The following is a 14514-nucleotide window of genomic DNA, read 5'->3' as shown; positions in this document are numbered from 1 at the left end:
AAGAGAGTAAAAATAATTTATAGGCTTGGCGCAGAGAAAGTTATCGGACCTTGCTGGTGCAGAAAAACACAGCAGCCAATGTTCTGCTAGAATTGAATCAATCTGGATTAATTATTAAAATCGAATCAATCATCTCCACCCAGACAGAGCAATTACAATCAATCACTGTGGAGCAATACTGTGAATCTTCTAGTTTAGCCCTGAAGACCTTCTGCGAATAGTTGTACAGCAAAGCTGAGAAGCACCATCACCACCTTGTAGCCTGACTGCATCACATCTCACCCTAAACAAGGCTGGGCTGGGTCAGTACTGGGGCGGGTGGCCCCATTGAAAAATGAATAAATTAAGTAATAATTAAAGGAAGAAAGAATCAGTCGAAGAGAAAAATGAAGGAAGTTTGGTCTGATAGAAAAAAAACTGGGCTCCTGATGGTTTTCTCTCTTCGGGATTGAGACTGTAATGTAAGAAAACGCTCGTTGTCTCGAAGAGACCTGCTGTGCTAAAGTGTGGGCTGCTGATCCTCTGAAAGCTGTGCCGGTATCTGCGAGTCTCCCAAAGTCACCTTGCCCCGCCTGTGATGGAACTGTTATCTCCCTGTGTAAATGCACTTGCTGGCCGTGCCCCAGCTCCCCCAGCGTCGCGCTCGACTGCTGCCCTCGTCCTTCCTCTGCGCCTTCTGCTTTCATCGCTGGCAAAGCTCTCTCCATCTTCCCCTGTCTCTAACCCCCACCTTCCCCTTTCTCCCGTCTCTAACCCCCACCTCCCCCTTTCCCCTGTCTCTCTATCTCCTGTCTCTAACCCCCACCTCCCCCTTTCTCCTGTCTCTAACCCCCAGCTCCCCCTTTCTTCTGTCTCTAACCCCCACCTCCCCCTTTCTCCTGTCACTCTATCTCCTGTCTCTAACCCTCACCTTCCCCTTTCTCCTGTCTCTAACCCCCACCTGCCCCTTCCTCCTGTCTCTAACCCCCACCTCCCCCTTCCTCCTCTCTCTCTATCTCCTGTCAATTCAATTCAATTCAATTCAATTCAAGGTGCTTTATTAGCATGACCGATGGGTACAATCAGTGTTGCCAAAGCAAATGAAAGTAATGATATTTACATGAAACAAAACAAAAATAGAAGTAAAATAAAATCTACAGACATATTACAGACATTTACAACAAAGACATATTATACAATATTGACATATTCTGTAGGCGGCTGGAGCATTATTGGGAGACAGACTCACTGTTCCTCAGGCTGTGACAGGAGATCACATACTGGGCTGCCAGTTCAACTGAGTTCCCTCCTCCCTCTCCCAGTAGGATTGGGACCCGTTGTGATTCTGGCAGGTGTGGGAACTCTGGGATTAGATTTCTGAATTTCGGGAAGAATGTTTCTCTAATCCCAGAGTATCTGTCACAGTGCAGTAGGAAGTGCACCTCTGTCTCTATTTCTCCCCGCTGGCAGTGGGAGCACAGCCTGTCCTCTCTGGACAGCCAGGTCTGCCTGTGTCGCCCAGTTTCTATGGCCAGGTTGTGGTCACTGAGCCTGTACTTCGTCAGGGTCTGTTTCTGTTTGTTATTTTTTATTTTGGTCAAATATTCAGCTAGTGTGTATTGTCTGTTTAAGGTTCTGTAACATTCCAGTTTATGTTGTGTCTGTGTGTGTGTATCTCCTGTCTCTAACCCCCACCTCCCCCTTCCTCCTGTCCCTCTATCTCCTGTCTCTAACCCCCACCTCCCCCTTTGTCTATTCTCCCTTCTCGCATTTTTCTCTGTTCTTAGTGTATAGCTCTGTTCTGGCTATAGAAAAAGCACTATCTGGAAGTCAGAAAAGAAAATAGTTAACAGCTGTTGGGACTGCCTATATATTTCTGAGAAACATTGTAACACTGTTTTTAACAAGGTTTAGATATACAGTAGTGAATGACAATAAAACCGGAGTTAAGTGCAATAAAACATGATAAGATAAAGGTAAAATTCACGGTAAAGCACAGAGAGTAGTACGGATAGTCTCACTTAACTGTGCTACATGAAAGTAAACACATGGCATACTTTCTATCTGGGTCTCTATTTAGTTATTTGAACTAATTTCACTTAACTGAACTAATTAAATGAAGTGTTTCCCACAAGTCTGGAGGTGGCAATGAGCTGAAGAGCAAAACGATGCTTTTAATGATTAAACAACACAAATGAAGAAAGCAGGTTTAAACTAACTTGCTGGTGAATGATTTATGGAACCAGCCCTCTGTCTTTCCCTGCACTGTCTCTGCTTTCATATCTCAGACCGACAGTCTGATGAGCAGAGCCTTGTCTCTGGGCTTAGCCCCTTATTCACCAGAAACGGGAGGCAGTAAGAATGGGGATTTTGAATGGAAGCAACACTTAATTCCTTTACTTTGAAATCCTCACTGCATCGAGAGCGAGTGGGACAGGAGCCGGAGACAGTCGGCTGGCATTATTCACTCTTTACCCATAAAAAATGAAAGATACCTCTCCATTTGGGGGGCGATTCAAGTATTACATACAGAGCCTAGGCCTCTAACTAGGGCGCAGACTCCACTATTAAATATAAAGCCTTTTCTCTTCACTGGGCTGTTGACTCCAGAATTAAATATGGATCCTTTCTGAAGGGGAAATGACACGCATTTAGCAGTGAAGGTGGAGCGCTGTGGTGTCCATTCTTTCTTAATCAGGTGTCTGAACGGACCTTTTATCCAGAGTGACTCACAGGGAGTTAGGAGGCGGACTATGGCGTCAGCAGCTGCTGCTGCAGAGTCTCTGATAGAACAGCCTCAGTTTGACGTCTCCCCTGAAGCCTGGAGCCCAAGAAGGTTTGGGGGTTTGGGAACTGGCTCAGGGGGAACGCTGTGGAAGTCAGGGGCAGAGCTGTGGGGCCCAAACCAGGAGCCTCCTGGCCCAATAAAGTCTGTGCCTTCAAATTCCACGGACCACGGAATAGGTTAAAATAAAGCCTGCAGTCAGCGTGGGCCTGCCTGTCAGCTGCGCACTCTCCCTGTCTCAGCTGGGGGGACCAGCGGTGCGTCACGCGCTAGGAATCCATGTTGCTCTGGCCGAATCCCTGCGCTTTAAGCACACACAGATTTGGGGCCATGCTCGCCATCCCCTCTTGGCTGGGCTGAATTAATTTTTAACCAAGGCCATATGGAGTGGGAGGACAGGAAGCGAAGGGAAGGGAAAACAGGAGGCTGGTTTAGTTCAGCCTGGCCGCCTCCAGGCCACTATGGTGACAGAGAGCAATGGAGCGAGAGGGATGTTGAACTGGGACTGGCACACCCCACCCCTGCCAGATGCCTTCCAGTCACAGAATCAAGGGCAAGTCCTGCTTCAAGGAAGCATGTAAGACCAGTGCAGGTATGACACCAGGCACGTAAGACCAGTGCAGGTATGGCACCAGGCACGTAAGACCAGTGCAGGTATGACCCCAGGCACGTAAGACCAGTGCAGGTATGGCGCCAGGCACGTAAGACCAGTGCAGGTATGACCCCAGGCACGTAAGACCAGTGCAGGTATGGCGCCAGGCACGTAAGACCAGTGCATGTATGACGCCAGGCAAGTAAGACCAGTGCAGGTATGGCACCAGGCACGTAAGACCAGTGCAGAAATGGCGCCAGGCACTTAAGACCAGTGCAGGTATGACGCCAGGCACGTAAGACCAGTGCAGGTATGGCGCCAGGCACGTAAGACCAGTGCAGGTATGACACCAGGCACGTAAGACCAGTGCAGGTATGGCGCCAGGCACGTAAGACCAGTGCAGGTATGGCGCCAGGCACGTAAGACTGGAGCACCCTGCAGCCGCTGGGGACTCGCCGCTTGCTTGCCCCATTTTCACCAGACCACGCCTGCTGCCGCGCTCTCCCCAGTTTCCCCCGCAAGGCGAGTTTCCACCCTGGCGCAAAACCCTGTCGGTCACTGGGGGGGCGTTCACGGCTCACTGTCGCTGCAGCAGAGGGCAGCCGCCCTGAGGCATGCTGGGATATGTTATTAAAGAGCGAGAGGCAGAGAGAGAGAAGAAGACGCCCTGTCTCCTGAGCTGCCTGAGGCCCTCCGGCACTGGAACAGCTGGTGTATCAATGCTACCTTCTCTAGAAAACTCTTCTTTATTTGCTTTCTTGAAAAATAGGATCTAGCAAAGTAGGAGAGGCAAGGAGGAGGTTCATACAGGGGGATGTGATCAAATAACAGTTTTGAAAATGCTCCTGTACTAAACATGTGGTGCACATTAAACTGCATAAGTGTAGAAAGGCTCTACATCAGTACAATAAACTGGTTGTGATCAGAGCGGAGTTTTCAAGGGAAAGTTGTTCGCAGCACAGAACTGTTTGCAAAATGATCAGAATGTCAATTCTTTTCATGTTTGTAGGAATTATATTAAACTTCATGAGTCACCAAGCTCTTTGTCATCTAGAACTGCCTTCTTATTCACCGGCGCTTTACGCTGACAGGCTGGAGGCCGGTCCTACGGCGAGGGCCATTAAGCCCGGTCCAGCAGGAACTGGCACTGACTCTGTTAAGCAGCACAGCCTGGTGGTCAGGATTTTAACAACCAAAAAAGTGCACACTTTTGATTGAATATCTTCTAACCCACCCAGCTATAGCAACACGGCATTGATGCTGCATATTGAACCTCCCTCCTGGTTCTTTCTGGGGAGCCACATGGGCTTCTGAGATTTAAATGACTTAATTGGATCGATTATCAATGTAATTGGTCTTAATCGTCACAGCTGTGACTTCAAGTTCCTTCTAAAGCCCGCAGGGCTGTGTGAGTCTGGCACACCAGGAGAGAGGAGAACTGATGTATTGCAGATGTCCTCAAATCACTCTTCACAGGCTTAACTCTGTGTAAGAAAGCATCAGACCCACTGTGCCAGGGGCCAGCACCTCCTACAGGACAAATCTTACTTTCCCAGGAAACCTTACAGGACACCCTGAATCATATAAGGAGCAAGCAGGAATGGACTGTCGAGAGACTTCCTGTCCTTAGGGACTGCAGGGTAACTCATCGTCTGCTTTTAGGGTTGCAGTTGAGCAGGTGCAAGTCTTCAGAAGGGGTGAGGTATCAAACTTGTGGGACTGGGGCTCTCAGGCAGCAGGGAGGGGGGACTCCCGCACTTGTTGTGATGAGGGCATGTCAGACTCACGAGACGCCGAGACATGAGCACATCAGCCCTGAGCGAAGCCACTTTCAGAGAGGAGACTTCGCAAAGTCAGAGGGAAAAAAAACACACAAACCTACAAATTACACACAGCGCACTAATGAGGTCAGCATTCGTACAGCTCCAAGTACTCCAACAGCTAGGCGTGCCCATGTTTAATGGGGCCATTGTAGCGAAGGGTGTATGAATAACAAAAGACATGGATGTACTGGCAGAGCAAAACAAAACACATTTTTGAATTTGCCAGTTGCAGGCAGACGAGCCAGGATGTTACTGTTATGTGACAACAGTAACAGAGGATGAGTCAGACTCTCTTTGTTCCGTTCGAGCTCTGGGGTGCTGGCGCTCTCCCCACGCAGGCGCCATCTTGTCTCCAGCAGCCCATTCTCTGCTCTCGGGCCCGGAGCCCCAGAACAGAACCAGCTCCCAGAGACTGCCGCAAGCTCACAGGCGTGCGCACAAACATGCACACGCGCGCACAGACACATGCATCCACACACAGGCACGCACGCACACGTGCACTGCTCTGGACTGTGGTTTGGTACCAGTGCCACCAGCACTAAGATTCTGGAGGGGCAGAAGGTCAAGAGGCCCATCAGCCCAAGAGCAGCTCTAAGACGCCTCCTGAAAGTTACTGTTTCCTTCACTTGGAATCACTCAAGCTGACAGCAGATCAGTCAAGCAGGTGCATGTCTTTAGAGATGTTCAGGAGACGGTCGCTGTAGTGTATTCTGGGCACTGGGAGAGAAAGCTAGCAGCGCGTCGGGCTCTTAGATCAGTTTGGTCACAGGAAGCTCAGGAGAGGAGGGGGGTGCAAAGCCAGAAGAAACAGCAGCCTTCCAGAAACTGACTCCAACTAACCCCCCCCCGGATGAGGCCCAAGTCTGGCACGGGCAAGTCTCCAAAGTGGGGGTGTCAGTGCTGTGATCTCCGTGCCCATCTCAAGACTGGCCTGCTTCCAGTTCTCAGACACTGCCCAGACACCCCGAACTGCACTCGCCGATGGGCTGAGCGCAAGAGTGCTCCAATCTGCCTGAAGTGAAGTCATGCTCTCTGAGTAGCACTACGTGCCAGTTACTCTCCACCTACAGCTCAAGCACCCTGCCCCTCTGCCCCCGCTCTCCATCTGAACTGGCTGCCCCTCCAGGCCACTCCAGGAGGTGAAGAGTCATTGAGAGCCCCTTCACGGACTCGGATTGCTTTCTTTTATATTCTCAAATGTTGTCTTTTATTAATGACATTTTTTGCTCCTGGAAAGTACCATTTGAATGTTTCTGTCCCGCGAACCCTGATGAGCAGAGAGTTTGTAATTACTTATTTAGCAGACATTCTCCTCTCAGGGAGGCGAACTCGGCATCACCCGTTGCTGCAGAGTCTCTCGCAGCAGGGCCTCGGGCCTCTCATCTGGGGCTGCGCTGGAGTGCCAGGAGGCCCAGCTCAGTTGGCTGGATGGGCACACACCAAGTGTGTGACGCAGTTCAGTGACTCTAAGCTTGACACCAACACAGGTGCTGCCTGTGACGTGTTGGAAGACAAGCGGCTGGTGGGTGGGGGAGAATTCTGCCCACACTTACTCACTGTCCCGTTAACTGCCAGCCGCCACCAGGAGCCCGAAACAACACAGCCTACCAGACCCAGTGCACAGCAGTCTGATCCACTCCAGGTTTAACAGTGCTGCCAAGCAGACTCCCAGTGTACAGCAGTCTGATCCGCTCCAGGTTTTATACAGCAACCAAGCAGACACCCAGTGTACAGCAGTCTGATCCACTCCAGGTTTTATACAGCGGCCAAGCAGACTCCCAGTGTACAGCAGTCTGATCCACTCCAGGTTTTACAGTGCTGTCAGTCAGACTCCCAGTGTACAGCAGTCTGATCCACTCCAGGTTTTACAGTGCTGTCAGTCAGACTCACAGTGCACGGCAGTCTGAAGGCCTCTTTTATAGAAATAACACCAGGAGGTAATATCATAAGTAACGTAGTAATGTGGTCTTATTTGGAAAAGGAACACGCAGGTAAATGTGATGACAGGATCAGAAATCCCTGCTCTCCTGCTCCAGCAGTGCCAGGTGTGAGCCGTGCCCGGGCCTGGCCGCAGCGCGAGAGACGGCTGGACGTCGTGGTGCAGTTCCCCCCGCCCCTCCTCCTGTCTCTGTTTCTTCCTGTGTTTGTTGATCATGTGGATATTTATTTATTGGACCCAGGGGAGGGGGGGCATATTGTGAAACACTTCCCCTCTCCTGTCGGATCCGAGGGAAAAAAGGTCGCGGCGCTGCCGGCCTCTATCCATCGCCAGCTCACGTGCTCGAGTACGGTGGGGGGGGGGCACGGACAGGGACCCCAGCTCCAGAGCGGGACAGGGGGAGGGGGTACCCATAAAATGACAAGAAACCAACGTGTGTAGTGGGGCATAATCCTTCGCTACAGATGTTTCGGATGTATTTATTCACAAGAGAAAAGCTAGCACACCGACTTTAAAAGGGTGTAAAATGATTCCACGAGTAAGTGTGGAGCAGAGGACTGCAGTGGCCTCTTGGGTCAAACTACGTGCACGCCTGCGGACGCAGCAACTCCAAAACCAGGTCTCGTCCCGCTGACTCAAAGAAGCCTGCGCTGATGTGGCCCCCCGATCCACCGGTCTCGGTGTGTGCGGCCGTGCAGTTCAGGAAGGGGATGGAACGGGACAGAACAGGAGGAAGGCAGGCTCGGAGAGACACGCTGTGAGCTGAACTGGAAGACACGGGGCGAGCTCTGAAGGGATAACGTTCCCCTGGTTTAAAGAGGAAGGGGAACAGGGTTCTCCAAGTGGTAGCACACAACTGGCCGCCGAGGGTAGGGTAGGATTAGTCAGCAAGGGCTCTATCGTGGCACGGCGCCCCTTGTGGCCTCCCGGGCACTTGCAGGCACGAGGTGCTGTGGGTGAGGGACGCGGCGGGGGGCAGTGCTGCCTGTGACATGCTAAAAGACGAGTGGCTGGGAGGTGGGGGGGCAGGGAGGAGCCTGCCCATATTTAACCACTCTCCCCCGTGTGCGGTCACAGGGTTTATAGCTGCCAGCCAAGGGGTACAAACACACACGTAAGGCGGATTCCGTTCCAATTCAGGCATTACAGGTGAGCATTGAAAAAATGGATTAATTAAGCAGGTAATATTGAAACTGAGTAATGTAAAGGTCAGCAAGAACAAACAAATTCAGCACTCAAAGAGCACCATTCCCTTAAATGAACAGATTACTGTGCTTGTTTAATTGATCTATAAGCCACAAGTGTCCCTGATCATAAGAAGCAGGTGATGGGGGCGTCCTATGAACCTTTGCCAACACTGCACTATCCTGATGGAAAGAAGCCTTGCTAATTTAAGTCGAATGACAACTTTATTCTTTATTCATATGCACTGTGTAGAGAGGGGATCAGCCTGTTCTGCAGGGGCAGCAGTGGGTCCTGAATGTCATTCTAAGTCTTTCTTTCAATACCCGATTGATCCAATTACTTCAGTTTGACTAGATGGCAGCGAGCTGCTAACCAAAAGATTCCCAACAACAGCTACAGGACAGCGCCCCCTGTATGGTGGTAAAGACAGACGCTACCCATAAAAACATCTGGTTCTGTTATCAGCGTGGTTACGGGCAAGAGCTTCACTCTGTCAGCAGACCCACAGCACAGCGCCCCCTGTACAACTGTGGTTTAAAGACACATAACTACGCCAAAAACTAGAGTAGACCCACAGGATGTTTCACCCTTTTCTAAAACACAAACTCGTATGCGGAGGACTTTTTCAGTCATATGTCAGCTTAAGGTTTCCTTCTGCCAGATGTACCCCAGATCACAGTCTGGGGAGCCGCAGGTAAGTTAGGAGATTCTGTTGTTATTTGGGAAAGGAAGAGCGAGATTTGGCCCACGACTACGTTTATAAATACTTCACTTTAATATATTTAAGGCACGAACACCTCTGTACTTCAGTCTGGCTGCTGGGTTTGCGAAGAAGAATGTTCCTGGTCACCATGGAAACAATCTCCTTCATCACTAACTTACAGCCGTGAGGAAAGCGAGGAGAAATCGGGAGCTGCAAAGGCACAGCTGGATTCTCAGCCCTGGCAATGGAGCGCAGGGCGGAAGCCAGACCCCTCTGGGCCCAGCTTGGCCAGAACCTGGGCCGAGCTGGGCCGCCGCTGGGGCAGGGCCCTAGGAAGAGCGCGTGATTTCTCCCTGCTGCTCGAAGGCCGCCCGGACAGCTTTACGAGTGTAAACCGAGCGCTACACCGCGCGGATGCCTCAACAAGACGTCTACTTATGTAAGTCTCGCACCCGGGACTTCCTGTCGCCCTGTCTCCACGCTGGCACCCTTGCAGCAGCTCCCTGGCTCAGTCCTCGCCGTGGAGAGGGGCTCTGAGTCAGGCCAACTGCTCCCCACATATCTGAAGTTCCAAGCTGTACTGTAGTTCCAGTTTAAAAAAACAGCTACACATTCTTTATTCTTAAGTTACGAAAACAGAATCGGAGAAAAAAATTGCATTGGTGCGTAAGACTTTTCTTTTAAAAAAAGAACCTTGAATGCCCTTGAAAGGAGAAGTCTAGATCTAGATACAGTAAGTCACACAGAAACACGTATCGACGGCTTGCTTCTCTTATTGCTCTTCACACGTCCGGCACATGAATGAAACACCAAGACACCCTCCCTGGGCTGGGGCAAATTAAATCAAGAGAACATCCGGGGGGGAAACAAATCAATCCCAGACTTCAGGGACTGTTCGGAAAACAGGGGAATGCGACGGCACACAGGCAGCGGCCATAGGGGGTTTTTCAACGAATGACGTTTCCTCCCATTATCCTGGGAGGCCGCAGCTTGGAAACACCATAAAACTGTCCCAGCGAATGGAGGCGACATGGAAAACCTGCAACCTGGTGGTGCGGTAGCTGTTTCACGTCATCCCTCCTCCAGCCAGGCGGCTCTGGCTGGGCTGCAGATACGCGCGGCAGCTGCCAGGGGTAACTAATGCTCTGTGACACCAACAATAAAAATAAGAGGCAGATGCCTGGGATGAAGAAAAACAACATGACAAAAAAAACCAGCGCTGCGCAGGCTAAATCTGTTTTACAGGAAATACCTACAAATCTGATATTTTTTGCGCCGTTGCCTTATAAGGCGGGGGGTCACCTGACCTTGTGGTGCCGCGGCTCTGGCTCTGAGAGAGGGGTGCGCGGGTACTGGTGGGCAGATGGGAGCCCAGGGCCTCAGAGCTCAGTCACTATGTGGACACAAACAAACCCTCCCAGCTTCACCAAAGCAAAGCAAGCCTTACACCACCCACCCCCATTCAACACACGGCACTACAGCAGGGTGAAGTCATCTTACCAGTGAACACACAGTGCAGTGCAGTAAAGCCCAGCGAGATCAGGGTAAACGCACAGTACAGTGTAGTAAAGCCCAGTGAGATCAGGGTAAACGCACAGTACAGTGCAGTACAGTACAGCCCAGTGAGATCAGGGTAAACGCACAGTACAGTGCAGTAAAGCCCAGTGAGATCAGGGTAAAAGCACAGTGCAGTGCAGTACAACCCAGTGAGATCAGGGTAAAAGCACAGTACAGTGCAGTACAGTGCAGTACAGCCCAGTGAGATCAGGGTAAAAGAACAGTACAGTGCAGTACAGTACAGCCCAGTGAGATCAGGGTAAACGCACAGTAGAGTGCAGTAAAGCCCAGTGAGATCAGGGTAAAAGCACAGTACAGTGCAGTACAGCCCAGTGAGATCAGGGTAAAAGCACAGTACAGTGCAGTACAGTGCAGTACAGCCCAGTGAGATCAGGGTAAAAGCACAGTACAGTGCAGTGCAGTACAGCCCAGTGAGATCAGGGTAAAAGCATAGTAGAGTGCAGTAAAGCCCAGTGAGGTCAGGGTAAAAGCACAGTACAGTGCAGTAAAGCCCAGTGAGGTCAGGGTAAAAGCACAGTACAGTGCGGTACAGCCCAGTGAGATCAGGGTGAAAGCACAGAATGGTGAAGTGTGATGTGCACCATCAGTATCATCATGGTAAAAAAGTGGGAGAAATACTGCGTGAATAAACCACACCTCTAACCTGATTAGAGTTGTATCACTAGCCACACACACAGCACAGACTGGTCCCACGTGTTCAAACACAGGCAGGTAAACCCATACAGCCCCTGCTGAAACTGCAGGCTGCACGTGGGGGGGACCCGGGCGGAGGACAGCGCACAGCCTGTTGGCGAACCAGATACTCACTGCGCCCCTTCATCCTGATCTCCTGGATGATGGTCTCGTAGTCGAGAGGGCTCTTGCTCTCCGCGAAAACGAACTCCTCGGTGGTGATGTTGACCTTGTCCAGCTCGGTGTACAAGCCCTCGATGGCGAAGTAGCAGGGCCGGTCGTCCATCTTCTCGTCGGAGTAGATCAGCATGGCGCGGTTCGTCCACTTGAAGTGCTCCTGGATGTGGCAGGTGCACTCCCCCAGCTTCTTGTGGGTGGGGCCCGTGTTGGTCATCAGCGAGTAGGTGCTCTTTTCGTTGAAGAAGCCGTAGGCCGCCGCCCCCGCCGTCACCATGGGGACGCCCCAGTGCGAGACGAAGCGACCCACGGGCGCCGCCGCGTAGTGGCAGCCGGGGCCCACGAAGGCCCAGGGGTGATGGGCGAACTGCAGGTCCACGGCCATGAGCGGGGCGATGTAGTCGGAGCAGTTGCCTCCGTCGTCCTCGCTGTTCTCCATAAAGTAGCGCACCTGGTAGCCGGGCAGCAGGCGGGGGTCCCTGCTGATGCGCCGCAGGGCCAGGTGGAGGGCGGGCCCCACGCGGGGCCAGGCCCAGGGGTAGGCCGTGTTGTTCCGCGGCAAGATGACCGCCAGGGTCACCTCCCGGGAGGAGCCGCGGGCATCGCTCTTGGCCTCTCGGTGGCAGGCCGACTTGGACTGGACCGCGCCCGACTGGCAGCCGAGCAGCAGCAGCACCAGCAGGAGCGGGAGCAGGAGCAGACCCCCGCTCCGCCAGCGGCCGCAGGCCCTCATCGCCGGCTGGCTCAGGTGACCCCTAAGTCGATCGATCAAAGTCACCAGTCAGGTAGAGGAAGCAGCCCAGGCTACAGTTTCAGTCTCAGCCCGGGACGCTGCTCCTGTGCTGGTTCTCGCTGTCTTTTCCTTTAGTTACGGGCTCTTGGCTCTTCCAGCTGACCCATCTGTCCTGTGGACGTGCTTCGCTCGCGGCTGCCTTGTGACGGAGCGGGCCTGGCGCAGGTCAGGCCTGCTGGTCGGCCGGTGAACGACCCGGGGTTCTGCGCGCTGTGAGTAACGGGAGGCCGCCCGCAGTGACCGCCAGCCTCGACCTCTCCCCGCTCCGAGGTCCCGGCGGCTCTCCGAGCGAAGCAGCAGAATCCGGGGCGCCGGGCTGGGCCGAGACGTCACGCCAAGCCTTGGAGTGCCTCAGGCAGCCAGCGGACACAACCGCCAAGGGGCAATCTGGAGCCGCATCTGTGCAGAAAGTTTTCTCACCGGCCACTTCTGTTTTGGTTTCTGCGCGGAGCGCCCTCCCTCCCCGCTATCTACAGCTGTCAAGCGGACTATCAATCTTTCTGTGCGCTGGAGAGAATTGCAACAAATTAAACTGGGCTGCTTAAAACAAACACCCCCTACCGCCAACCCCCCCCAGAAAAGCAGGTTTTACTGCTTGTGTGACCAAAAGATTCCAGAGAGATGGAACAGAAGCAGATTCGATAAAAGTGAAATTTAGCCTTGAGGAACGCAGCTCCTGCCCTACCAGATAAACACAAACAGAAGATATAAGCACACAATATATAAAACCTGCATGAGTATATGTACAGTGCAAGACAATTAAAAAATGGCTCTCAGAAATGGCCTCATTCCCCTGGAGTCACTGGAAAAGCAGAGAAACTGGTGCTGCCTTCTCAGGAGTTCAAATCGCAGATCTTATTCTCTCACTTTCCTGTAAGGCTGAAACGGTAACCTTCTACGCTGAACACTCAGATGCTGCCATGCTCGTCCACTTCACCGATATTTCAAAACCTGAATGGCTCACGCACAACACATCATTTCTCTGGAAATTCTTCAAAGACAAAAAAAGTCTCGCCGAATTAATAATCGCATTGATTTTTTTTCCCTTAGTGATCTCAAACTCACCTCTCGCAGCTCTGTGATGGCAAAAGTCAATTACCTCAAATAGGCGAGTTACCGCTCCCCGTGTCTGATCCTTGTGTCAGTATAAATCCAGGGATTTGTAGATAACATCTCGCAGTTGTTCCCGGCTTGGCAAACGACTGGAAAGCGTTGAGATAAGAATTAAAAATTGGCTGCAGAGCTCCGCTGACTGAGAGTGGCGGAGCTACACGCTGATCCAAGGCATTATTTGCACAGAAGCAGCACACAAATGTAAACTGTCTCCAGGCAGGTTGGCCAGCTGCGGGGGGAAAGTCTGGATGCCACAGGGCTCGAGAGATCCAGGGTTCGAAGAAAACTTTCAACAGAAATTCCAGTGCATTTCTTTTGGCTCTTTGAGATATTCAGCTGATCCAGTAATGCGTGCTGCAGACCTTCAAGGGAAAGTGAGCAGTTAGAGGGCACACACAACCTAGGACTTTATATATACATAGATAAACTCAGCCAAAAGCATCTGATCCGATTTCTCAGGCGCAGGAGTCGCAAGCAAATCCTCTGGTTACTGCACAAGAAAGCCGCTTTCTAGACGCCAGCCCTGGACTCGGGGAAAACAAAATAAAGGAAACACGAAACAGCCAAACCGATAAGTCAGCAGTACGCCGGGTCAGGACCGCCTGATCCAAACGAGAAACAGAGGCGACTCAGGTTTCACGTCCCTGCGCAATCCTGACGGCTTCAGCCATCGCAGTGCGGAGAGGGAGAGAGAGCAGGATTCGCACCAAAAGTCCCCCCCAACTCCAAAAAAACAACAACTAGAAAGTGTACAGAAGTTTAAAAGAAAACAAGCAAATATGCAGTCTCAGGAAGTGTGCCGGCAGAGCTGCGCTCTGCAGGCAGGGCAGCGAGTGAGAGCAGAGACGCACTTCGGGGGTTTTCTGCGCTCACCTCAGAGCCGGGGGCTGCTTCAGGCAGAAGGCAGGCTTTCCAATTCCCTGCCTCTCAGGCAGCTGCTTTTCCATGACAGCAGCGGGAGAGAGCGAGAGAGAGAACAGAGCGAGGGAGAAGCAGGAGGTGTTTTAAGGCTTCCAGTCTCTCTCTCTCTCTCCACTCCCCGTTCTCTGTCACTCAGAGAGCTGACGGCGGCGGGGCTGGTCTTGCGCCAGCGGGCCTGAGCGTGGCGGGCCGGGCTCAGCGGTACCGGCGCTGCTTGCACGTGGGGCGGCGCTGGGGTCTGTCAGCGGGCCTCT

General features: G+C 52.2%; 1 protein-coding gene across 3 annotated transcripts in view; it reads right to left on the bottom strand.

Annotated features, from left to right (window-relative positions):
* Positions 1-14285, bottom strand: part of npr1b (natriuretic peptide receptor 1b) — a 57904-nt gene extending 43619 nt beyond the window's left edge. Inside the window, exons 1-3 of one of the 3 annotated variants that reach the window (XM_088905000.1) lie at positions 14213-14285; positions 13292-13701; positions 11392-12733 (exon numbers count right to left, since the gene is read on the bottom strand). In XM_088905000.1, coding sequence (XP_088761126.1) covers positions 11392-12166 — 775 coding nt within the window. In that variant the 5' untranslated portion in view covers positions 12167-12733; positions 13292-13701; positions 14213-14285. Of the gene's footprint in view, positions 1-11391; positions 13702-14212 lie in introns of all 3 variants that reach the window. The other 2 variants (XM_088905001.1, XM_088905002.1) reach the window with 2 other exon arrangements.
* Positions 14286-14514: the final 229 nt, after the last annotated feature.

This window comes from Atractosteus spatula, chromosome 25 (assembly GCF_055471065.1).
Source record: "Atractosteus spatula isolate fAtrSpa1 chromosome 25, fAtrSpa1.hap1, whole genome shotgun sequence".
In the NCBI taxonomy this organism is placed as follows: Eukaryota; Metazoa; Chordata; class Actinopteri; order Semionotiformes; family Lepisosteidae; genus Atractosteus; species Atractosteus spatula.
This window is presented reverse-complemented; position numbering and strand designations above follow the sequence as displayed.